The sequence below is a fragment of the Furipterus horrens genome, unplaced genomic scaffold (genome assembly GCF_987537825.1).
Source record: "Furipterus horrens unplaced genomic scaffold, mFurHor1.1.pri manual_scaffold_3, whole genome shotgun sequence".
Classification (NCBI taxonomy): Eukaryota; Metazoa; Chordata; class Mammalia; order Chiroptera; family Furipteridae; genus Furipterus; species Furipterus horrens.
This window is the reverse complement of record NW_028327173.1, coordinates 186765071-186792389: the sequence shown is the minus strand read 5'-3', so window position 1 is coordinate 186792389 and position 27319 is coordinate 186765071. Positions and strand designations below refer to the sequence as shown.

The 27319-nt window shown below is 43.0% G+C and overlaps 1 protein-coding gene across 4 annotated transcripts in view; it reads right to left on the bottom strand.

Annotated features, from left to right (window-relative positions):
- The window catches only part of SUSD6 (sushi domain containing 6), an 89285-nt gene that overhangs the window by 38966 nt on the left and 23000 nt on the right, over positions 1 to 27319 (bottom strand). For 2 of the 4 annotated variants that reach the window (XM_090271046.1, XM_090271043.1), the window contains exon 2: positions 7904 to 8104. In XM_090271046.1, the coding sequence (XP_090127172.1) occupies positions 7904 to 8024 (121 nt within the window). In that variant the 5' untranslated portion in view covers positions 8025 to 8104. Of the gene's footprint in view, positions 1 to 7903; positions 8105 to 8386; positions 8553 to 25245; positions 25266 to 27319 lie in introns of those variants that run through there. The other 2 variants (XM_090271045.1, XM_090271044.1) reach the window with 2 other exon arrangements.

Genomic DNA, 27319 nt, shown 5'->3' with positions numbered 1-27319 from the left:
TACACAGGACCTGTCCTTTCCCAAGGAGACACGTGTCTACTACACATGAAGCACTGATCACATCAGACCCTTTGTATTTCAAAAAGTATTGTTTGTTACTCACAATAACAGGCTACAGCAGAATTATTTTATAACCCTATTTGTACTTACCCATAACTTCCTGAAACACACTCCCCCTCACCCCCCCAGATTGAAATGCCTAAAATAGTTTTGTGAATTTAAAAAAAGAAAAAGCTTTGCAAAGAACAAGGTATTAAAGGGAATCTGTTTATCTTTTCTGCACTACTTTCAGAATTTTGAATGATTAAACAATAGTACTTGAAAAGATCTGGCTACTGGCAAAGCTAAAAAGTCAAAGTTAAACAAGGGAGAAATATCCATCTCTGGGGAAGCAAATGAATCTAGGTGGTTACAAGAAGGATTGCTATCACATATAGCTAAGAAAAGTAAGAGGAGGCAAAGGACTACCAAATGGAGAGAAGACAAGAGAGTTCTTATTTTTTAATTCTAACGCTGTATTCTCCCAGAAGTGTTCAGGAACCTTTTGAAATGTAATCCTTCAATCATATCTCGGTGCTGATGAAATGGAACACATTTTTAAAAGAGCAGACCCTTCGCATTCTCAAATTCATAAGGTTTTGAAAATTACTCCAAAAGTTCCTAACAAACAGCAGCTTTGAGGAACCCACGCTCTGAAACGCCAACAAGGCAGCCTCGCTGAAGAGAACAGTGTACTGTGAGGTGACTTAGCTGACCCCTCAGCACCAATACTGCAAAGGGGCATTACTGCTCTTTTCCACTTGTCTTCATGCGTGGAATGCCAAGTGTGGCACTTGAGAACTAGAAACGCGAATTATGAATAACTCATGCAGTCTGCAGGATGTAATGAATCAAATCTGAGAGTCTCCAAGAGATATAGAAGAAACAAGGAGCACTTTCCAACCCCCAGTCTGTCTGAACTATTGGGCTGGCCAAAAAGTCCATTACAATTTTTCCATACAATGGTTCTAGTAATCCTTAGTTGTCTTAACTTCATTCAAAACGATTTTGTTAGACTGTATTGTAACAGCTGTCATATCAGCGTGCATTAAAAAAAAAACTTATCAAAATTGAATTTTTTAAAGTATATTTTATTGATTATGTTGTTACAGTAGTTCCAATTTTTTTCCCTTTGCTCCCCTCTGCCTGGTACCGCCCTTCCCTCCAGCAATCCCCCCCCACCCAGTTCATGTCCATGGGTCGTGCATATAAGTTCTTTGGCTTCACCCTTTCCTATATTATTCTTAACTTCCCCCTGTCTATTTTGTACCAACCAATTATGCTTCTTAATCCCTGCACCATTTCCCCATTTCTCCCCCTTCCCCATCCCAGCTGATAACCCTCCAAATGATCCCCACACCTATGATTCTGTTCCTATTCTGGTTTGCTTAGTTGGATTTTGTTTTTATTTTTTAGATTCAGTTGTTGATAGTTGTGAGTTTGTTGTCATTTTAAGGTTCATAATTTTGATGTTTTTCTTAAGAAAGTCCCTTTGATATTTCATATAATAATGGCTTGGTGATGATGAACTCCTTTAGCTTTACCTTGTCTGGGAAGCACTTTATCTGCCCTTCCATTCCAAATGATAGCTTTGCTGGACAGAGTAGTCTTGGTTGTAAGTCCTTGCTTTTCATCACTTTGAATACTTCTTGCCAGTCCCTTCTTGCCTGCAAAGTTTCTTTTGAGAAATCAGCTGATATTCTTATAGGCAGCCCTTTGTAGGTAACTCTCTGCTTTTCTCTTGCTGCTTTTAAGATTCTGTCTTTATCTTTAACCTTTTGCATTCTAATTATGTGTCTTGGTGTGGCCCTCTTTGGGTCTAGCTTGTCTGGGACTATGTGCATCCTGTACTTATATGTTTATTTCCTTCGCCAAATTTGGGGAGTTTTCCTTCATTATTTTCTCACATAAGCTTTCGATTTCTTGCTCTTCCTCTTCTCCTTTTGGCATCCCTATGGTTCGGATGTTGGCACGTTTAAAGTTGTCCCAGAGGTTTCTAAACTTCTCCTTTTTTCAATTCTTGTTTCCTCCTTCTGTAGTAGTTGACTGTTTTTTTCTTCCTTATGTTCCAAATCATTGATTTAAGCCCAGTTTTCTTCCCTTCACCATTGGTTTTGTGTGGATTTTTCTTTGTTTCATTTAGCATAGCCTTCACTTCTTCCCTTATACATTTATTATACTTAAGCATATCTATCAAGCCTGTGAGCATCTTTATCACCAGTGTTTTGAACTCTGGTTCATACTTTAGGTTTGCTTAGGGTGAGGGGAGGTGAACAGGGCTGGGAGAAATCAGCAGCCAGCACCCATCTCACTTATTCCACACCAGACAGGTTGTCTCTAAATGGCTTTGTCCCTTTAGGCCCCAAAGCTAAACATGAGGTGGGTCAAGGTCACTTCTGATCTGGCCACAGTCCAGGCACAAGCCACCTGAATTGGGAGAGCTGCTCAAACACTCTGTAGGCTCAGGCTTCTGACTGATGAGGAGGGAAGGAATCTTTCAGTGGGTAAGAGGTGGTGGAAATAGGTCAACTGCAAACCTGCCTAGAAGCAATTAAAAACTAAGTGCTAAACCTAGTTTTCTTAGTTAGCACTCTGTGACCCTCTTTTGCAGAGAAGAGCTGGGCAGGTAAGAAGGATAACCTCTAAGTTCTAAAGTTAGCCTAGGATAGCGGGGCATCTTTGCTTGGCAAATGGAATCTGTGCTTAATGAGAGCCTTACCCCAATTGAGACCACTCAGCTGTTCAATGTGGTGGACTCCTGGCTTCTTCTGTTCACAATAGAGTACAAGATTTGCATCACGTGTTTGCAATGTCCTAAACATGGCCCAACAATTAGCCTGCACAGGGTAATTTCTCAATGTCTTTTCATGACACCAGGGTGTAACAAGCCGTATAATGACCTATCAAGCCTCCTACCACAATCCTCAAGCCTTTTTATAGTTACAGGTAATTACACCATGGAGAGATTACTCACTTCGTCAGCGATGTTTACAGCTGACAGGAAGATGCCCTGAGTATGTTTTGGGAACTATATCCTCATTTAGCAAACAATTTGCTGTGATCCCCATTGATCCTTCCCAAGAACAGAACTGCCTTGACAAATCATAAAAGCCTGCAATTTAGCACAGGTAATGTGGTTCTCAGCAGACCACAGGCAACAGAGTCAGACAGACTGGGTATAAATCCCAACCAGCATCATCACTACCTACAATTGCTGGTCTCTGAGCAAGTTATCTAACCTCTCTATGCCTCAGTTTCTCGTTCGTAAAATAGATACATGACCACCTAGTTCAAAGGTGTTCTGAGAGCTTTAAATGGGATGATGACACAGAGCCTGGCAAATAAATAATGTTCTATATGCGTCAGCTTCCTACCTGTCCTCTCCTCTCAGTTCAGTGTACACTATCTGACTCCAGGTCCCTCAGAGATAGGGAGGTGAGCCAGGACGACTTGTCAACATCTTTCTGCCACAGCAATGTTACGGGCCATAGCTACATCATCCCCGAGAGCAGAGTTCTCAATATTTTCCATCTTCAATGAACACTGAGTGCCTGGCTTTCTCTCTGTTGTGTAGAAATACAGATGGCTGCTTTGCCTGCTATTTTAAATTTGCTTCAGGTTCTTGTGTGATGTTTAACATGGCCTAACGTGTCATATCAACATTTTAAGGGAGAAAAAAATCAGAAACTAATAAAATACTGAGTTTTAGCCTTAGCTGAGTGGCTCAGTTGGTTAGAGCGTCATCCCAATCACCAAAAAGATCACAGGTTCGATGCTCAGTCAAGGCACATAAAGGAGGCAACTGATCGATGTTTCTCTCTCACATCAATGTTCTTCTCTCTCCCCCACCCCTCTAAAAATCAACAAACTATCCTCAGATGAGGATATAAAAAAAATTAAAATACTAAGGAAGGGGAGAGGGGAATGAAAATCAAAAGCTTTTATGAGTCAGCAAGCCAGTTGGGTTGAAACCACCAAATTATGCAAACATGGAAGACAAAGGAGATTCCAGAAATACTCAATCCTTTCGCACCTGGTCAAGTTTAACACCATACCCCCAACCCAAAAAGTGACTTCGCAACTTCAGTTTTGTTCTTTAAAGACAGTGAGCGATGTCATCTGCATAAAGTCTCCTGCCCAGCATGACTCAACAGTAGGTCACATACCATCTCTGTTGTTGTTATTATTTGGGAATTACACCACACATTTTATATGTCAAGTGCCTTCCAATCATGTTTATTAGTCTACACACCACTGAACTACTGTCCTTAAGTATCTTGTTTCTGTTTTATAGAAGAGACAAAGAGGTCACGTGATTTGCCTAAGGTCATACAGCAAGTTTCTTAAGATCACAGGTAAAGGGGAAGGGGTTGTGAGATGTGGGAGAGGCGGTTACACAGCTGGGATCCTAATTCCTCTTTAGTCTCCACAAAACACAAGTTGGATAGTATGAGCATAGATCTTGTTTTTAATTCTGATCTTCCTCTGCATGGTGTGACCAGGTGTGAAGAATAGATATGCTTCCTTTTGCCACTCCTAAAGGAAGCTTTCAATAATTTCCCCCACCTCTGCTAAAGGAATGACCTAGGGGGAAGTTAGACCCAATGCCTCTCTGATACCTTCTTCTTTGTAACAACAAACCCTGAGCTAAAGAGAAACCAGGATGGAAAACTGAACACCAAACGTGACATAACTTTATTCCAGAACTCTGAAATGTGTCTTTATACATGATTCTTTTCTTATAAACCTAAGCAAGTATGACCAAGACTAGGGTGACTGTGGTATTATGGCCAGAGACTATGCAGATGAATTGCCCCCCTAGAATACACTCACTTTACCGATGTCCAGTGGGATTCTCACAGTCATGAATGTGCATTACACAAATATATTCAGGGTCTACTAGAGACCACTGGGTAACAAGGCTGTGTACTTTACAAGCACCTCATTTTAAAATGCCCCTGGAATAGGTATTCAGGGGCAGCTACAGAAAAAGGTAAGAGATGCAGGAAGAGGAATGCAAGACCTTTCCTGAACTAAATTGCCTTTCCCTGACTTCAGAGTATCTGAGAATCTTAGTTTCTTGGCAAGCTTGATTGGCATGTTGCTCATAGCAGGCAGGGCCATACAGGTGTGCTCTGGATTTCAGGCCAAGGAGTGGGCACGTTCTTCCCCTAGAAACCACTCCAGAGAGAGGGAAAAACATTGACAGCAACTTGGTGCACTGGATCTAAAAAAATGGCAAAACCCCTTCCCCTGCCTGCACTCTGCTCTGTACCAATATACATTTTATGGGGATCAGAAAGACTTGGGGGAGAAGGATAGCAGGAGAGGCAGGATACTCTGCAGATGGGTGAGGGAATAAAAACAACAGTCAACTTGCCCATCCTGGGCTGTACCCACACTATAGACATATTTTTCCACATTGCAGAATAATAATCCCTTTATCCAGCCAGTCTGGAACCATTGGTCCCTGATAATTGATTTCAGACTTTTAATTGAAACTTGGGAAGGTGTGGATAGCTGGAAAATGGGAAGAAGCAGGGGTGAGGCCCATAAAAAGGAGGGTGCGATAGGGGGGATGGCTTAATGAAGACAAGGAAACTAAAGATTTCAGACACAGAAGGCAGACTCTAATACTGCCAGGTAACAAGCCAAGACAGCTTCCAGAATGGAGTCTCTTGGAAGAACATGGTCGTGGTAGTGCACCAGGCACTAGGCCGGGTTTTGGTCCTGGTCCTAAGACCCTGGGTAAGTGCACAACCTCTGAAGTCTGTCCTAGCTCTGACCAGTCCTAGCTTCCTTCCTACCTGCTCTGATAGTCATTCCCTCCATACACTTACTTAATGAGCACCATTTGTTGTGGGCTGGAGTAGAATGGCAAACCTATTCTATGAAGGGCAAAATACAGTAAAGTCTAAATATTTTAGGTGTTGGGAGCCACATGGTCTATGTAGCAACTACTCAACTCTACCATTGTAGCACAAGAACGGTCATAGACAATACACACACAAGTGAACACTGCTATGTCCCAATAAAACTATTTATGGGTACTGAAATGTAAGTTTCATATAATTTTTACATATCATGGAATACTATTCTTTTGCTTTTTTTCCAACTACTTAAAAACTAAAAACCAATCTTAGCTCGCAGGCCACAGAAAAACAGCAGATAGGATTTGGCCCACGGACCGGTTTGCCAACTTCTGCTCTAGAGAGAGATACAGTGGTGAACAAGAGAGGGTCTCCACATTCTATGGTTCTGTGACTGCCAGAGGCCTCCTCTGGCTTGGAAGTGTCCCTATGCACGTAGGCCCTTCTTCATCTTGTTGCACATTAGTGTAGGCTGGCCTTCTGTTCCACTGAAATCTCATATAAACATGATGTCTACACTGTGGGGTCCCAACCATTAGAGGCCACCTTGCTTGTGCCAGGGGCTCCTCAGAGCCAAACAAGCCTTAGGCTTATGGGAAAGGTTTGGGTTAAGTGTCAGAATGAGGTGAATGAGAGGCAGCAAAGAGGAAATCTGTATGTGGGTGGTGAGGGAAGCTATAATGGAACAACAACAACAAAAAAATCATTAATTGTTTCTCCCAATAATTCCAAAGAAAAAAAATAAGATTAAATGAGATAGGACCATCATTCTGTGTGTGCTGGGTTAAGTGGGTGGTGGGAATTAATAGAAAGGGAATAAAAGGGATAGCACTGAGCTATGGAGACTCTTAAAGCCACACTGTATCACACCTGCCTCCCTCCAAGACCCCTTCCAGAATCTAGCTGAGATCCATCTCCAGAGAACACTAGCCAAAGAAAACTGCCATATTCATGTATCTAAGGAACTCTGATAGGGGCTCCATTACGGGTGAGCTCATTCATAACTGAGACCCCTACCAGTATTTGCAGATAGAGGTAGGTTTTGTAGCATCACCCAGAGGCCTACGATGAACCACCAAGTATGCCCTTTCTAAAAAGGATATCAAGTCTAGAGGACCACCTGAAGAGAACCTAGAGGGTCTTCAGAGCAGTGGTGAAAGCAACAAGGACCATACAAACCCCAAAGGGCTCACTGCTGCATTTGTAGCCCTGTTAGGGCTCTTCTAGCTTATAATCTTCAACCAGAAAGTTCTTACTGGTTGAATCATGAAAGTATAGACTGAGGGAGCTAGATGTGTCCTTAAAGGTTATCCAGGTCAACCCCTTCATTTGACAGATTCAGAAACTGAACCACAGGATGATTAAGTGACTTGTCCAAGATCACAAAGTTTGTGGTGTCAATGACCAGGTCCTGCTTCACTAAATTACAATACCTGAACTCTTCACTCATTCTGAGAAAAACAGCAGAAAGACAAGAAACAACTAATAAAGAGCTAACAATCAGTAAAAGTGCTTATTGTGTTATCCCAAGTCAATCTTCACAACCACCTTAGGTACTATTATTTACCATTCTGCAGCTGAGGAAACTGAGGCTTACATAAGCAGAGACTTGCTCAGGGTCACAGAGTCAGCAAGTAGTAGGACTGAGTTCTGAACACCGGAAGTCTGATACCAAAGCCTGTACCCTTACTTGTACATCACGCTCTGAATCCCGCACCGCCACCCTGCCTGATAAATTACAGCAACAGGAAGAGGAGAGGGATGATAATGTCATCACCAGCAGGTTCCGACACAGTGGTCCTCTACCTAGCTCATTAGGCCCCTTGGTGCCACATCAGCAGTACTGGCTTCCTGCTACACCACAGCACAAAAGCCTCCCCACCGGGCTCTCTGTAACTGCCCAACACACAGAGAATCCTCCACCCCAGCTTTTGGGAGAAACAAGGGTACCGTGTCTTTTCCCTCCCAGAGACAGAAGGCAGGCCAGGACTCACCTGAAGCAAGTCCGCCTCCAAGGAGAGTGCTAACAATCACCAGCGGAAGAAACACTCCATGTCCCACAGAGGCCACGGCAGACGCTGAGGTGCTCTTTGGTGCTATCCTGCCATGGCACATCTTTTATCCGTCCAAGTTATTTGAAAAAGAAGAAAATCAAAAGCCAGAAGAATTCTAAAGTCAGCCAGGGGTAGATTCACCTATAGAAAACAAACAAAAAACAAGACATAAGTGAAGTGAAAACTTTATCCATATGTTTGTTACAAGAAGGCACTTTGGAAGAAGCCACAGTCACATACAGAGTTGAGAGAATTCTGGCAACTGAGTTCCTGCTTTCAGAGGAAGACACAAGCACATAAATGGCTTTTCAACTCCTTCCTGGGGAAATACCAAGGCCTGAAACAAGCTGCCATCAGCGGCGGCATCTAGGAGCCAGATCCTTGCGATAAGACAAGGAGACAGGTACTGGCTCAGCGGCTCACCTGGAGATCAGTCGGACACAGCAAAGCTTTCAGAGGCTGCCCGGGCTCTGCGTGACTGCGCGCCTCAGAGGCTCCAGCAGAGAGGAGGGGAGAGGCAGCTGTTGACACAGAGCTGCTACACCAGAGTCTGGCTTTGCTTTGCCACTGGTACTCAGAGTAAGCTCAGCTTAACCAAAAGAAAAAGAGAGAGAGAGAGAGAACACGTGTCTTAAAGGGAGAATACACCGCCTAGAGAAGGAATGCAGCAGTGAGAGCCAAGGGCCCGGCTCGGCCTGCTCAGCTGCCTGAGTCTGGATGAGCCCAAGGATCTGACTTTGACTTAACAGCTCACAGGTGACCCCAGAGGCCATACTGGTTGGCTGGGCCTGACAATAAGGGCAGATAGGGGAGCTACAATTGTTAATAAGCCCCACCACCCACTCTAGTTCAGACAGACTTCAGAAGAGCAGGAACCAGTATCTTAAAAAAAAAAAAATCAGGGGTCAAGACTTACAAGGAAGTTTTTCTACATGCCTTCAGGGAAGTAGCTGAACTGATGACACATTATGACATGAGCCTATTATATTTTACTTAACTCATTTGATTTCATTTATCCTAGTTTATAACACATATTCCAAATAATAAGGTTGTAAATAATAAGATTACACCTCCTTTTTTATTTTAATTCCATACACACCTTCTTCATTAAAAAGACCTAATGTAAATAGACAGGGGAGCCTGCCATCTGCAACCCTAATAAAGGATGCCCCTGAGACTCTGTCAGAGATATTATACAGATCTGACTTTAATCCATGTCTGAATCCTTGACTCAGGCCTATGCTCCCCCTATAAAAAGTTACTGCAAACAGCAATGAGCTGCCTCAGTCCAGAGGAAAAGCAGCTGTGAGGGTCTTCAATGAGTATTAGCCAGGGGTTCAAGAACAGAGCTAGCCACTGGGATTTCACCCACTGCCCACAAATATTTGTGACTGCAGTCTTCTGTTCCTAGCTCCTACCCAGACTCCAACTTGAGCCTTTACATTGTACAACAGATAGTTCATGGAGAGGTCTAGGGGTGGAGTCTGTGAGTGACCCAAAATGGTACATAAAACTGTATATAAATACGTGGAATGTGTATACACATTCAGAATGCCAGAATTCAAATGTTTCTTCTATTATGGCCAAATTACTCTCTCTGCCTCAGTTTCCTCATCTGTAAAATGGAGACAGTAAACATGCATCTTCGTCACGTTGATGTAAGGATTAGGATCAGACAAAGTACTTGACAGAGTGCCTGAACTTTGCAAGTCCTGAGTAAACACTGGTTGCTGTTGCTGTTGTAATCCATAGTAAGATCTGAGCTGTAGCACCTTAGAGGTTTTCAGGCTTCACCTTCTCATTTGACAGATGCCAAACAAGAGTCCAAAGAGGTTACTGGATATGTTCAGGGCTACCAGCCAGTTAGCAGTGGGCCCTTTGGTACTGCTGTTTTATATACAGCCACTGTAGGTAACCCCACCAGCAGTCACTGTTCCCTCGAGGCAACAACCAGTGGATCATCAACAATGACACCGGCTTGTGTCACAACACAGCGCCTGCACAACAAATATTTCTGTAGTGAATAGATGAGGCCAGATCAGAGAGGTGCTTAGGTTTCTGTGCAAGAGTGGAAATCATCAGGAAAGACTACCCAGAAGAGGTGATGCTAAGCTCACTGCTAAAGGATGTGTCTAATGAGGAAGGAAAAAAAGAAGATACCTAATACAAGTGGATCAAAGCAATGTTGGAGCAAAGCACTCCTGGCAGAGGCTAGAGGCAGAGGCTAGCCTAAGGAGTTTAAACTATACTCTGAAACCATGTGGAGTTTACAAGGATTAGAAACAGGGAAGTTACAACGCCAAGTTCATTTAGGAAGCTTAGTCTGGCAGGGATTTCAGAAGATTGAGGGAGGGGGAGATGCTAAGTGGTAAAGAATCTTAAATTTATTATTTTATAATTGATGTAGAGCTCTTTAACAATATCTGTCAAAATGCACATAATCTCTAACCTATCAACTCTACTTCTAGAATCTGTCCTCAGAAATCACATGTGTGCAGTGACATATCTGCAGGATATTCACTGTATTATTTGTATCGGCAAAAGATTCAAGGGACACTAGTTAAATAAGTTGCCATACACCCATGTAGTAAATACTATGTAGTAGTTTAAAAAAAGATGTACAGTTCAGTCTGTAGTAGTATAGAATGACTTCTAAAATTAGTATGTGAAGAATACCATTTGTGTGTATGAGTGTATTTTTAAAGGATACCCTCCCCTCTCCAAGTGCACTGAAAATCTCTCTGGAATAATGCACAAGATACCGGTAGCTAATAATTGCCTTCAGGAAGGGGAACTGAGTGGTTAACAGAGAAGAAAACTAATTTTTCACTGAATGTATTCGCTTTTAATCTCAAGTGTTGTACCTTGTGTATGCACAACCTATTTAAACAGAAAAATGTAAACTAAAATTAATGTAGTAAGGCCATCCTATAGACTACGTGCTTCCTTCCTCAACAGACATTCAAATAAACCCGACTGTTCCCTCTGACGGGAATGCAGTCACTTCCAGGGCTCAGCATGGGGTCATCTTCTGGAAGAATTCTTTTCTGACACTTCACACCATGCCCACCTCCAGTAGAACTAACCCCCTTCTTACTTCCAAAGCGCCACCCTGACCGACCTCATACATTCACTACAGAAATATTTGTTGTGCACATGCCATGATGTGGCACAAGCAGGTGTCATTCTCGATGACCCACTGTTTGTTGCCTTGAGGGAACGGTGTCTGTCTGGTAGGGTGACCTGCTATGGCTGCATGTAGAGAGGCCAGTACAGAACTGGGGAAAAGATGTGCACGTATGAACTCCTATTTTGTTTTTAAAGAAACAGCTGGCTCCTCCCTTACTGCCAAGGGAGCAATTCCACCATGAATCCTAAGACCTGATCAAGTGCAGAACAGATGGGGTGATGAAAATGGGGGCTTTGCAAAGAAAAAAGATGAATGGACTGCAGTCAATGGAGTGTTTACATGCAATCTGGCCAAGGGTCAGTGCTTCAGTAATACAGAGAAAAGTGAATCCCACAATCCCTAGGGTATCGCCCACAACTTGAGAATCCAGCTACTGTAGATCTAATAATTTTAAGGAAGGATCTGCTTTGAACACAGGAAGGAAAGGGAGGGGGGAGGAAGGAAGGAGGCCTGTCCTTGAATTATGGCTTCAGGCCAAGACAAAAGAAAAACACTTTAGAACAAATTATCTCTAAAGAAACACATAGGCAAAAACTTACAAAAAAATACATTTCACTTTAGTATTCCTTTGCTATGTTAGTGACTACTTCCCCTAATTTAAAAAAATTATGATTAAGTAGAGACAGAAAGTAGAATGGTGGTTATCAGAAGGGTGGAACAGGAAGTTATGCTGTTTAATGGGTACAGAGTTCCAGCGTGGGGAGATGAAAAGTTATGAAGATGGATGGTGGTGACGGTCACACAACATTATGAATGCATGCAATACCACTGAACTGTATGTACACTTAGAAATGGTTCAGATGGTCGATTTTATTTTATGTGTACTTTACCACAGAAAAAAAAGGGAGAAATTATGATTAAAGAGGAACCTGGATAAGCTTCCTCTTCAAAGCCTGCACTTACCCAACTTTACAAAGCATATACCATCTAAACTTAGAGGTGAGAAGAGAGAAGCCAGTCTGAGGCTAGTTAGTCCCACCTCTGCCACCAACCAGATCGTGACTCTCTGGCTTCTGTTCCCATGTCTAAAAAAGGCTCTAGGGTTTCCCTCAGCCACAGAATTCTTTATGGCATCCAAACTTTTCTTTGTATAAGCTCTCTCTTCCTCCAGCAGCCAGCTCTCCCCTCCAAAACATGAAGTGAGGTGTCATGGAAAATCTGCACTCATCCTTATTTTCATTCTGGGGACTAGTGCTGCTGCCCCAATAGAATGTGGTAAAGGGAGACCCCAGGAGCCTCACTGTCAGCTCCTCAAGGGCAGGGTCTGGCCTTTCTCGCCTCTGTAAGCCCAGAACATCAAAAGCTGGGTGACTGTACTGGGCTGAATGTGATGTTGTGAACAACCATATCCTGCCCACAATGACCCTCCAAGAGGAAGAACACTGCCCTTAAGCTATGGCTCTGATCTTGGGGAAGCCACTTACCTCTTCTCTGCCTTTTTCCTCATCTGTAAATCAGGGGTGTGGATTGCTGAGTATCTCACTAGTCTCTAGTGAGGCCCAAAGAGACACAGTATGAGGAGCTACTCTATAAACTGGAGAAGACTTGAGTCTTTATTTATAGGCTTAGCCCAGGAGCAATGATAGCAAAGGGTTCTCTGACAAACTTCTCATAATAAAGTGATGATGACAAGCATGGTAGGTTTATAGTGTTAAGGTCAAACTGGAACATGAGTTTCAAGTTCACATGGTTTGCTTGCTTACTATTGCCATAGATGCTTCTAGGTTAACCAAAGAGCCTCCTAAGATTAAAGATGTCCTGGAAGTCACCTTCAAAAATGGCTCACAGCCTGGGGAGGCAGCAGCAGTAGTGGGGCCAGCCATGAAACAGCAAGAGTACCCAGTCCCCTAAACACCCTGGGGCCCAGATCTCCTCAGGCCGTGTGCCTAGTTGCCCTGGGGCTCTACCCTGCAGAGAGTGTCATAGTCCAGCTGGAGGACACTGGGTTGAGTCACACTCTACTGAGCTCTCCTCTGTGGAGGCAAAGGGGTCCTGACTGTCAAGCCTGGCCCCCAGATCCTAGGTGGGTTTCTCTACAGTTCTGTGAAGCCAGCCTAGTTTACATGTAATTTTCAGGATAAATTATTTCCTAAACCTTGGCCCATTTCATTTCTCCATTGGTTAGGAGAGGGGGCTGGATCAGTCAAACCAATATAAATCCTTTTCTTACCTCAAACTAGTACAGAAAAGGAATGGCAGCGATGCAAAGTCTAGGAAAAGAAAGTTTAATCCTTTGGTTAATCATCTTCCTGGACCCTGATACAGCTAGGTGATGGGGGAAGACAAAGAATAGTTCGTGTTTGTAAAGTGTGAATAGTATTTAATTAATTAATTATTTTTAGAGTATAAGGATAGAAGTCCTAACTCTGAAGTCCAAAGTTCCGCAGAGCGGTGTGACAGGAGAGGCGATTAACAAGCAAGGAAGGCCCTCCCTCACCTCTCCTTTTCTTCCCTTCAATGTCTCTCCTCTTCACTCCCACCTGCCCTGAAGTGGCTGGGCCACAGCAGCAAAAGATATCTAAATGTTGATCAAATTTTAATGCCTCCCACTCTTCCCCCCAAAATGGCAAAATTATGTTACTTCTAGATGTCTTCAGTTTATTCCCCCCGCCCCTGCCCCCGTGGAAAAATAGCTCCCTCCAATCTTGCTACCCTCCCTGTCTTACCCTTTCTTTAGTGCCACTGCCATCTGAGTTCTTCAGTAGGCACAGAGTGTTCTGATGGACTTTGAGATCATTGAGAACCACATGTTACCTTATCCATTTCCTTTTGATCCCAAGTTCCAAAGCCCATAAGCCACAAGTATCTAACTCTTGTTAAAACTCACTTCCTACAGCCCTGGCCGGGTAGCTCAGTTGGTTAGAGCATCCACCTCACACCAAAGTTGCAGGTTTGATCCCCAGTCAGGGCACATGTAAGAAAAAAACCAATGAATGCTTAATTAAGTGGAAGAACAAATCAATGTTTCTCTCTCTCCCCCTCCCCCCTCCCCCCAATGTCAATAAATAATTTTTTTTTAAATTTCACTTCCAACAAATCACAAAAATAACCCTTGGCTTTCCTCACAAGCCACCTGAGCCACTGGAGGGCAGGTGTTACAGGGTTTTTTTTTAATTGCCTTGATTGTTCTTGTATCCTTGTCTTGCTACCCCAGAACTGATCACCACATGCTCTGGTTGCTCTGGTTGTCATGCTTTCCACCTACCCTACTCAGGCTTCAAACAGCAGGAATGCCAGCAGACATATACGGCCACCCCATCCCTAAGCCCTCTCTTTAACAGTCTCCAACATCTCTCTTCTAGAGCCTAAGACCAGGATGAAGCAGCATAGACCTGAATGTGAGAGGGAGCCCTGAGTTCCAGCTCCACCAACCCAAAGTGAATTAGTCTCAGTCAAGTCAATCATTCTTCCTGGTCCTCAGGGATGGGCCTGGATGATCCACGAATGTGCCCTTTCAGTTCTGAGAAATGTGGAATGTCTTCTAGGGAATAAGAGGGGCCCAGAAGTACTTCCTCTGAAAACTTAAGGTAATAAAAGTTCTGACTGGAATGAAGAATGTAAAGTCCAGCCTCTTTGTTCTGTATGAGAGGTCCTTTCGCCCCACATGCCCGTCTCCAAGACATATCCTAGCACCTATGTCCCTCTGCATTGCAGCAAACTAAGGAGACTCCACTTTCCCATTTAGAACTTAATCAATCCATCAGTATGTTTGTACAGGCCATCTGTACGCAATGTTCCTGAAGTGCTTTCCAAAAATAATAAACATCTAACAAAAAACCCCAGCCCTCACACACAAAGGATCACTGCAGAGCTATAGTGGCTCAGAGAGAAAGAAAAAAGGATGCAAGAGAGGACAAAAGAGAACAAAACCAGACAGATTCAGGACAGCACAGAAAACACGGGAGAGAAAACAGAGTGCCTATGAGCAGGAACTTGGCTCAGGCCATAAATTTCCGACCTTCTGAAGGCAGGAAACCACTTCCCTAGGCCCAGCTTCATCAACAGCTGACAGACTGAACTAGGACACCTCACTTCCCTCCCTATGCCTGTTTCCTCATCAGTAAAATGAAACAGTTCAACTAAATATCTCTCAGGGAGGCTGTGCATGTGGAAAGATGCCAAACTGGTCCAGAATATCTGACCTGCTTGGAATTATTAGTTTAGCGGTCTAGGGCAAGTTAATTTCAGTTCCCATCTATAAATTGATAAACACCCACCATATTGAGTTGTTGCAGGATGGATATGAGGTAAACGTGAAGGATTCAGGACAGTATCTGGAATAGTGGGCACTCAAATTAGAGCTGGCAAGGCCCCTTCCTGCTCTAACCACCTGTGACTGAGCCCCCACTAGACTCCCAAAGGCACTGTTTTAGCTGGGCTAAGTACAGGCCCTGAGACTAGGCTCAAAGCACAAAGTTAGTTTAGACAAAAGAAAAGCCAACAGGTTAAACAAGGGAATTACCAAGGTTCTCTCCCATGACATTATAAAAATACTTTTAAAGGAATTTAGCAATCCCTCACCACAAATTAAATAATTGTGCATATGACTATACTAAAGTAATATTTGTGTCTAAGGGGATGTAGGAGGTTTTCTGGCTTGAATATGTTGAAGGGAAGGACAAGGGCATGGATCTTACATGTGTGTTATATACATACACACACACACAGACTTGTTACCTCATTAAACAGGTGCTATTGCCCCCATTTTATAGATAAATGGGATCCAAGGCCTAGAAGCCCTTCCTCCTGCCTTCCTATTGCCAAGGGCTCCCTCTTTGGTTTTCCAAACACATGTTCAAGCTTAGTTGCCTCTCTTCTGGGAAAACTCATCAGTTCAGCCCACAAGCACGAAACGCTCTTCTGAATCTTTGGCAGAACTGTCTGGACCACAAATGGGACAACCAATCATATCCCTCCCCAGGGTCCACTCACAGCTACTTGACTGTTGTATGCCGCATTTACTACAGGCAGTAAGCTCCTGTAGAGACCACCAATTCTACCTCTTTCTGTGCCTCAAAGTGCTCAGCATTTACGTGTTTTCTGAGGGGAGCAAAAATAAATAAATACAAAAGACATACTTTGTGTAGGCAATATCAGATGGCAAAGTAGCAGCGGATGTAAAAGAGGAAGGTAAAAGGGTATAAATCCTGAAGTTTTAGCCAGGTAGCAAAGCAGATGCTTGGCAGATACCACTATAATTGGTCCATAGACCCCAGACATACATCTAAGTGTCATCATACCCCTCTGTTCGGTCCCCGTTAGAACTGACTAGAGCAAGCTTCAATACCCACTTGGCAAATAAAGTCTGGGAAGCTGATTTGCTAAATCTGACTTCTTAGGGCTCTGTGTTTGCAGGGCCTGTACTACAATTCAGCAAATATTTACTAGCTATCTTCAGTGTAAGGCTTGGGTGCCCACAGATGAAGTGGGGTATAGTTGTCACTGTGAAGGAATTCACAATCTACACAGAAGGAATTCTATGCTCATCTGTATTACACTGTGAAATTGTTACTAGGCCCCAATAAAAGAAAGTGCTATCAGAACAAAAAGGAGACAGAAACAAGTGAAAGAGAAAGTTTTGAGCTGGACACTTTTGCATGCACAGTGCTAATTGTAAAGAAATGAAAGAAAATGGAAGAACAATTCACAAAATGATGGCAGGCAGAGAGAGAGAGAGAAAGGGAAAGAGAGTGTGAGAGGAAAAAAAAGGGATAGTTTTGTCTGCTAAGACCCACGGAATGCTGCTGTCTGGTAACAAGAAAAAAATATCTGTATACACACGTATATATGTTTACTCAAGGGGATGTTTAAGTGCTAGATTTTGGTTTTCAAAGTACTCATAGCTGTGCAGAAAACACCTCCTCCAGGTCAAAAATAGTGAACCCAAGAGAACTGGCTGATGCAGTTATGTTTACCTTTTACCAGCTATGTGGATCGCTTTCCAAAGGCCTCCAAGTGGGATGGTATAAACAGGTCTGTGTCACTTCCTGGTTCTCAGGCCTTCTGCTACATTCCCAGTCAGTCTGGGAAGGCTGCCTATTTAAAAATAAACTTTAAAACCTCACCAAAAAACCCAGCTCTAAACCACCCTTTCCTCTTATTTCATTCAATTTCACTGGAATTAAAAAGGTTGAGTAAGAAATGAGACAAAGATGACCAGAGAGAATGAACTCTCATGTCAAAACAAAAATATATGCTCACTGAGTTCAAGGTCAGGAGATTTGAATTCTATGCATGTCTGCCTCTAACTGGAAAACTTGACCTTGAGCAAGCAAGATGTTTCATCTCTCTGCACAATAGCTGCTTCAGCATACTCTTAACGTCAATGCAGTTATCCAATCTTTCTGGGCTTCTAAAGTAGCACTAATAATAGATACCTCATAGGGCTAATGTAAGTATTATATGAGGAAATGCATGTAAAGCACTTGGCAGAGTACCTCACACTTAATGAGTTGTCAAAAACGAGTACAGGTATTATAGTTATCACCATCTATCATTATTATTATCATCATCATCTGAAAATTTAAGGGTTGATCTAGATGACTGCTACTTGAAGAACTTCTCTGGCTCCAAAATCCTATAATTCTGTAAGTCACTTTCTGTTTCTTTTTTTTCTTTTCTTTAAGGGGCTGGATGGAAATGAAGGGAGATAAACTTGGCAAAGTATGACAGCTACAAACACATCCTCAGTGTTTGTGAAAATAGTAGAAAATAATTAGGAAATTTATCATTAAGTAAAAGGGGGCATATTTCCCTCCCCAATGGAAAAAGTCTTAACCTATTCCTTGCACTAAACACATAGCATGTGACAAGTTCACCCACAAAATACTGCCTCTTACTCCCATGGGCACCAAGGACAATGCCATCCTGGCTGGGCCAGCATGATCTGACTTCACTAACTTCATCTGTTACTATCAGCAGGGCCTTAGATCCACCCTTTCTAATAATGACTAATCCTTCCCTAGAGTATTCCTGTTTTAAACAAAAAAGTGCTTTTTACTTAATATAATGTGGACATGATCAAAAATCAAACACCTTTCCCAAAAGTTAGCTTGTAACCAGAGGTATTCAGCTTTATAAAGACCAAAGAGCTAAACTGTAATTAAATTCAGATGAAATTATGTTTTCTTTTATTCATTCACTGTCCATGATGAGCCAAAAACAGAAGATGCCAAAAACTAATAAGATATGATATGTGAGAACAATAAAGATGATACCAGTGGGTTTTTGGCCTAAGTGACTGGGTGAATGGTAAAAGCTACTGCAGGAGAAAAAGAACACAGGTAGACAAGCAGATTTTGCTGAATGAATGAATTTAGTTCAGGTTATTCTTGGATATATTGAATTGTAGGTACTTGAAGGATATCCAGGTGGAAAGGTCCAGTGGGCAAATCAGAAATGAGTATTAACCTCTGCAGAGCACTGTGAACTTGGGATATAGCCCTAGAGTTATAACCTGTAGGTCACGGTTGAAACCATGTAAAATAGAATAGCTCACCTAGGCAAGAGAGTTGAGTGAGAAGAGTCAACAACAGAATCCTGGGAAGAACACTAAGTTTTTAAAGAGGCACATCAGGTACAAAAAAAATCAAGTGCATCACTGATGTCAAGGAAAGTACACAGAGATTCAAGGAGAATGTAGGGGGTAGTTGGCAGACGCAGCAAAGGTCCAGTAAGATGGAAAACTAAAAAATGTCCATTGGACCCAATCACTAGTGACCTCATCGAGAACAATTTCATTAGAGTGCTAAGTGCAAATCATATTGACTATACCATGAGTTCAAAGTGAGAAGGTAAACACAATTATGGGCAAAGCTATTTGGTGGTGAGAAGGAAGTTGGAAAAGAAGGGAAAAGACTGTATGATGGGCTAGAGGGAATTTGTATCTTGTAAGTTATATCTTCTCAGTTAAGCCAAGGACTTCAGTTAAGGCTTCCTGAACTATCCAGATATCTCAGAGACAACTCATGAAGAGTCCCTCTAAAATGGCACTCCCACAGGCTATGGGTGGCCACAGCTAGGGAGAAGCTGGGGGGATAAATATTAAAAGAGCTGCCTGCTCCCTTAGTGTTCAACAGCAAAAATACCTCTCCACCCTGTCACCCCTCCTCTGAAACTGCTACCTCTTCAGTAGACTTCATGAGTGAGAAGAAACAGTCAACCTAGAGGCAGGGCCTTTTCCTAGTGACTCTCAGGCCTTAAGATTCTCCATAAATATAGTCACAGTTTCTGCCAGTTCCCTCCTTCATATTCAAATGTCACCTGAGTATTTTCCCCTCAAGTCCATTCAGGTTTAGGATTCTAAAACATGTTCTTCACCTCCATCTACTGAAGATTAAGAGCCCCAACAAGGTACGCACTTAAGCCAAACAAGAGACTGTCTTTTGACTCCAAATGTTCTCCATCTTGTGTAAGTTCCAAGAAGCCTCCTAATTTATAACCAAACCATAACTCTTCCTGTCTTCTTCCTCATAAATTACCCAAACTATCTTTAAACTGTCAAGATTGCACTGTGAGGCCCCAAGCACAACTAAGAAGCAGGAACTTGCCCACTATTCCTCCCTCTTTGCTTAATTGCATGCCCCAGCCCCCTACCTGTGCCCTTCCTTACATAACCCTCTAATTGTACAGCGTCCCTCCACCAAAGCCTACATACTCCAGTTCTAGCTTCAATATTTCCAGCTCTCTCCATGTGAGGCTCTAAATCAAGAACCTATAAGAAAGGAGTTTGATTAATTCACAAGGGACATTCCCTTAAATCTCCAAATAGAGACTCCAAAAGTAATCTCAAATTAGTTGAAGCTCAGGAAAAAGTACCAAATGAAAACTTTACAAAGTTCAGGTAACATCCTAAAAGATGTAAGAGGGATTATGATAAACACAGAAAACGAGAACATCATAAATTAATGAAAGAATCTGATATTTCCCTTCAGACAAAGTATCTAGACTCATTTCTAATATATATCTTTCTTAAAGAACTCACTGACTTCATTTAACATATATATTGGGCCCCTATATATACTAGGTTCTATGGAAGGTACAAAGATGGGGGAAAGCACATGCCCTTAAAGAGTTTAGCCAGCTCTGGTCAGTGTGGCTCACTTGGTTGGGCACGGACCAGTGAACCGAAAGGTTGCCAGTTCGATTCCCAGTCAGGGCACATGCCTGGGTTGAGGGCCCGGTCCCACCTGGTTGGGGGCATGGCATGCAAGAGGCAGCCAATGCATGTTTCTCTCCCTGTATTTCTTCTTCCCTCACCCCCTCCCTAAAAATAAGTAAAATATTTTTTAAAAGAAGTTTACAGTCAACTTGGAGAGATAAGACACATATACAAGTAACTACAATATGAGGTAGAAACACGTGGATGATATATAGTGGAAGTGTCAAAAATGAAACAGGAAAATAAACTGAACCCAGAAGAGGGAAATAAAACAGTTAATGACAGGATCAATCAGTGTGGATTTTAGAGTCACAATGAGTCTGCTTCTTGCTTCTTACAGTTCTCAGGTGTACTGATACTGCTGTCAGCCTCCTTTTTGTCACATACAAAATTGGGGTAACAATACCTATTTTACAGAATTGTGAAGTGTCCACGATTCACACATATAGAGTTTAATATAGAATCTGGCACAGAGTAAGGCTAGGTAACATGGAAGAGTCACTGTACATAAGAGTGCTAATGCTCCTTCCTTTCCCCACAGGGCTGTTAAGGCCTAATTCACGGAAAGACAGCTGAGCACCTGCTATTTGCTCATCAATTGTGACTATTAGTTCAATTAGTTGCCCAGATTAAGTGGGACTATGCTCAGGAGGTACAGGAAAGAGGCTTAAAGTGTGTATGTATGTGCATGTTCATGCCAGGATAACAGCCTTCTGCTAAACGCATAGTATCAGAATACAGGCAACGTTACCTACCACTTACAGCGTGATACTAAACCACGCTATTCTTTTGGACACAGTAGGTATTTAATAAATGTCTGGCAAAGTGGTATTTCCTGAACCTGGCTGAATTCTCAATAAAATCTGTCTCAATGGATCCATTTTCAACAAAAGAACAGAGGAGGGAAAAAGACACCCAGGGTTAAAAATTGGTCTGAGGAACTTCTACTTCTAGTCATGATGCAATAACAAGGACTAGATTTACTCTCTTCCCTTAAACAACTAGAAGCTAGATATAATATATAAAACGATGGTTTTCAGACATTCAACCATAGGCAGCAGCACAGGGCAGTGATCCTGAGAAAAGTGAAAAGAAATGTAGGGAGCCCTATTAGTGCCCCAGCTAACTCCCTAAGGAGTTTCCAGGCCACAGAGTAGGGAGAAGAAACCTGAAAGAGTTCAACAGTCTCACTGATTTGAAAAGTAAGTTGGGAACTTAGGGCAGCCAAGGTGGCTAGAATTTGCAGGGCTAAGCAATTAAAGGAGGGAACTGTGAAGAGAAAAACTCCAGATTTGCAGAGGGCTCCTCTTGAGTCTTTAGCTAAGTACTGATCTGTGCATGTGTAAGGAAACCAGCAAGGCAGAGAAAGTACCAACTGAAAGAAGTAGATGGCATAACCCCCATGGTTCACAGAGAGCCAGAAATAGTTCATGTTTCCACCAGCCAAACTGGAAAAAACTCCTAATAGGACATTGAAGGAATCTTCAGATGGGGTTAGCCTTAGTAGTGGAACCATCCCAGCCTTAAATTAAAGGCTCGTCTGGACCTGTCCTAACAAAACTGGAGAACAAGCCTTGAAAGGATCAAACCAATTCTAAATAATTGGAATTGCTTCTGAGAACAAAGTCCACAATTTATTTAGAGGAACACAAAAAGTTCCAGCACCCAGCAACATAACATAATACGCACTCTGTCTAGCTTCAAATCAAAAATTAACAGGCATTCTCAAGGACCGCATATAAACAACCCGTGGGCATGGACAACAGGGTGGGGATTGACTGTTAAAAAAAAATTAACAGGCATGCAAAAGGCAAGAAGAAAAAAAAAGATCATATTAAAATAATAAACAATAGAAACAGACCTAAAAATGACACAAATGATAGAACTAGTGAACAAGGATGTTAAAATCTCTACTATAAATATACTTCATATGCTCAAGAAAGAAGAGGGAAGTGTATAATGAGGAAAGAAATGGAAAACATAAAGAAGACCCAAATTGAACTTCTAGAGGGAAAGATACAAATATCTATTATAAAGTGAAAAAACATACAGATGGTACTTCTGCAGATTAGGCACTGCATTAGAAAAAATAATAAAACTTGAAAAAATAGCAGTGGAAACTGCCTAAACTGATAAACACAGAACATCCATCAGTAGTGGGACAATATCAAACAGTCTACCATATGTATAATGGACGGGGCGGGGGGCGGGGGAGGGAGGACACATGGATAGACACAACAAATAGTGTAAGAAATAGTGGCTTAAAATTATTTTCCAAATTTGATTAAAAACTATAAACCCAGATCCAAGTTCATCAAACCCCACAGGAAAAAAGCACAGAAAGAAAACACAAGGCACATCATAATCAAAATGCTGAAAATTAGTAATAAAAGAAAATCTTAAAAGCAGCCGTGGAGGGTTAGGGTAAGGAGAGACATACTACACAGCAAGTTTATTGTCAGAAACAATACAACCCAGGAAGCAAGAGAGTGTCATGTTTAAAACATTGAAAAAAATCAGTCTGACACTGGTTAAGGCGAAGTTGACAAGAACTATGAAGTTCCCATCACTAATCCTTTTTGTGTTCCAGAATAGTATTTTTCAGAAAGGTCTGTGGGGGTCTCAGTGGCCTTAAAAATATATGTGAGTACAACAACCTATGAAGAGTAAGAAGGGGTAAAGACCCTTTTCAGGCCCACAAAAGGGGCATTAACCCATGTTTTATACCTATGTATCCAGAACATTACAGACTGTCGCGCTTATGTAGTCTTATGGCAATATTGCTTAACACATTGGAAAAAGAGACAAAAAGATCTGTCAGAGGATTCAACCCAATGCAGAAGAAAATCAAGTCAGAAATAAAAAGTAAATCTCATTAAGGAGTGAGTTAGCCTTACCAGCATCAGGTTTAAGTAGGCCTCCTTCTCTTCAAGTGTACACATCTATTGGTTTAATGTGTCTGACTGATCTTTACAAATTCAGGGAAAATGTTTTCAGAGTGAACGAATGCTCCTTGAGAAGTAGGTAAGAATAAATCAACATGTGAATGAGAGCTGCTCAATTCTTAGCTATACAATCCAGTCCAGGGCAGCGAAATCTCTTCATTAAATACCCTGGGCCAACACCCCATTCTTCAGAGTCCAGTTTGGGACTCTACACCCTGAAGAGACCATGAAGATGGCAATTTATCTGTTCCATGCATTAGTTGGTCCAGTCTCCTCACTAAACTGTAGGATCCCAGGAAGGCTGGAGCCCCATCCGTTTTATGCTTTCTTTGTAACCCTGAGACCAGCACACACTCAAAAAAACCCAGAGTAAGTGCCCAAGAGAGACCCTCCTCCCCAAATAACTTCTTGCCTAACTAGTAGTTCTCAACTGGGAGCAATTTTACACACCTTTCCAAGATATTTGGCAACATCTCAAGGCATTTTTTAATGTCATAACTTGTTGGAGGAGGGGCTTCCTGACATCTAGTGGGTAGAGGCTAGAGATGCTGCTACACATCCTACAGTACACAGGACAACCCCCCATAATAAAGAATTATTTGGCCCAAAATGTCAACAGTGCTGCATTGAGAACGCTGGCCTAAGGGAATGCTGGGCTGCAGCAGTAGATGCCAGTAGATAGTTTGCATGTAGGGCAAATTCCACCACATCACTGGAAAGCTTCCTGTCCCACCTCCAGTTGTCAAAACAACATTTTTTAAGAAGATTTTACTTATTTGTTTTTAGAGAGAAGAGGGAGAAAGAGAGGGAGAGAAGCATTGATGTGAGAGAGAAATATCAACTGGTTGCCTCTCCTATGCGCCCCGATGAGGGGCCAGCAATTGAACCGGTGAACTTTCGCTTTCCTGGATGACACCCAACCAACAGAGCCACACTAGTCAGGGCTCAAAACAACATTTTGATTCTCCAGTTGTCCCAAACTCAGAGGGAGCAGCTCTGGTTTTTAATCCCAGCTCTGCTACTACCCATTTCATTCTGTACATGTCACAAAACTTTTCTGGGCCCATTTCCTCTTCAATAAAATAGAGAGGTTGGAAAAGATGATTTAAGAGTTTTTCCAGCTCTAAAATCCTACTTGAAATGCTTTGTTTGGCCTTATCTACTTACAATGAGCCAAAGACAAAGGGGAAGGATTCAGTCTTATGGTATGCACATCTATCCTCTGAAGGGCAGAGGTTCTTATACTGTGGAAACCAAAGTGGGCTAAGGGGAGCTCCAAAGTAGCCAGGATCAGGCACAACGGACCCAGGAAAGAGCTCTGTAAACACTGCCTGAAAGCCTAGCCCAGGCTCTCAGGTTTAAAATATGGATGTCCTAAGAGCCTCCCTTCTCCCTAACCCATGCCAATCTTTTTAATGGGTGTTAAAAGGAGGAGGAAAGCTAGGGTCTTGCTATTCAGCCTGTGGGTATGGGCTATGGAAGAGCAAAACTGGCATCATCGGGGAGCTTATCAGAAATGCTGAATCTCACCCTTCATCCCCATCTACTCAATCAGAGCATGCATTTTAGTAAGATTGCCCAGGTGATTCACATGCTTATTAAAGTTTGAGAAATCCTGGTTTAGGGTTTGCTATACTTTTATTCCCTTTGTCACCTCTTCACCTGGTAAAAATGACCTTAAGATTCTGTCCACATTCTCCCCTAATTCCAACTCCTTGCAGTTGTACACCACCAACCCCCACAAAGACACCAGTTCAGAACCTGCAAACCCAGAGACACCAAGAGTAATGGGGATAAGTTACTTTCTCCTTGCCTCTTTCCAATGTCCACACAAGGCCAGAAAGAGGCAAGTCTTGAAGCACAAGAAAAATAAGAGCTTTTCTTGTGAGTAATTCAGCCCATCCCTTCCATTCAGATTCCCCAGGAGGAAAAATGGAAAAAGGGATAGTGAACCGGAAGGTACAAACTCTGATGGAAAGACACTCACCATTTGCATCTGATGAGAGACCAACAGGGTTCCAAAGTTTCCTTTCTGAAGTTGTTACATCTGTTTTGTTTGCTGCTGCTGCTGTCTTACATTACATAAAGATTCTTGGGGACGTGGGCTTTTAAAGGGCAAAGCACATGCACAGAAGTAAACAAAAATGCAGCAAGGGTTCTCCTAGCAGTGGTGGGCGGCAGCAGCTGGACCAAAGGCAAGACCTTGATAAAGAGCAGCGTAACAGAGCCCTGGAACAGAAGACAAGAATGTGGGGATAAGGGGGGCTGGACTCTGCCCACTTGTCAGAGCAGTGAAGATTAGGTTGCTGCTCACCTCTCACCCCACTGCTGTTTCAAGTAACAGATGGTCCAGCCCTAGGCAGCTGGCCAAGACAGCAATCTGCACAGGCCTGTTAGCCCTCTGCTAGGGCTGGAGATGGGGAGACACAGTGCAAAGTCTGAGGCCCACCCCAGGTGGAAACTATACCTTGAAAGAACACCTAAGACAGGTGGCAACACTGCCCAGTGCTTTGCCACAATGAAAAGAACCTCCAAAACAACTCTCAGCATTACCTGAGGTTCTCTAGCACCCACAAACAGCTCCTCAGAAAAAGGGTCTTGGTGAGCTGGAGATGGGGGAAGACCCAGAACAGCTCTCAAGAGTGGACGGGGGGTGTGTTGGCCTAGGAAGGGTCATTTAATCATTCAACATTTACCACATTCTAAGAACTGCACCAGCCAACTGGGGATCCAGTCGTGATAGCACCGTCTCTGCCCTCTGGAGGCTCCCAAGAGGGTCAAGAAAAACAAAGATACAGACAGTAATACAAGTACTGAGCACAGGATAATGTGGCAGCACAAAGGGGAGCATTGCTTCTACCAATATAGGCCGCAGTCTTAGCTGACCCTGACTTTAGGAAGGTGTTAGCCAGACAGAGCACAAAGAGGTGGGGAGAGAGAGAGAGAGAGAGAGAGAGAGAGAGAGAGAGAGATTCCAAGGAGAGGGAAGAACACATGCAGAGAACAGGGAACTACAAGTTCTGTCCCATCCTTTGCTGCCTCTGGTCACCCTCACCAGGAGCAGACTCAGGCTTGTCTTGCAGAGTCCAATTTTTCCACTTTAAGAAGGGAACTGAGGCCCAGAGATCGACCATGACCTGCCCAGGGGCACAGGGCTTGTTAGTGACTGAACCAGAACTCAGTTCTAACTCTTCATAAGCGAAGTTCATTCAAATATCTCCCGATCAGAATCTGACCACTGAGCCCCCCAAGGCAGAGTGCCAGCCACAGCACTGCTCTCCACTGCACTCCCTCTTTTTGGGCACCCAAGGGAGAGGCTCATGTCCAGGCCCCTGCTAGATGAGGAAGTCCAGCAGCATTAGCCTCCAGGAACTCTAACGCAGCAGGAGCAACTCATGAAAAAGCAAGCATGGCTACCTGCCTTTTCTGGAAAGGAGGCAAAAGACCCATACAAGAATAGTTCATGGCAGGCTGTAGTTCCGTGGGGGGGCAGGGGGCGCTGTTAGCAAAAATGGGTTCCCCCTTGGAAATGAAGAAGGGTTATTCTGAGAGCTGAAGGGAACTATCAGCCAACACAGAAACAGGAGGTAAGTCTGAACTACTGCCACACCAGATAGACTTAATTAAGAGTCCTCTACACTCTTCCCTAGGAACCCACGCCCCCATCCCACTCCTGCCTTCTCTGGCTGGTCACACTAACCTAGCTGGGAGAAGGAGTCATTTCAGGGAAACTGTAGGCCTCCCTGTTGGCCCAGCCTAAGGGGATGGGCCATTAGCCAGGGGGCCAAGCCACTGGAGCTTCAGGACACAGCTGCCCTTATTGTCACCTCAATATCCACCCCTTCGACGTCCCCCGGACTCTAGCCTGCCATCCACTCTAGATCAGAGTGTGTGCAGAACGGAAAAAAAGTGTTCATTAGCTTTTCCAGTGTAACCTCTATAGAATCTGAATAAAAGGCAAAGTTACTCAACTGCAAAGCAGAATTCCTCCTCTACTCATAACAAAACAAAAATGCATATCAACAACCAACTAGCAGGTTAAGAGGGAGTGGAAAGAGGTT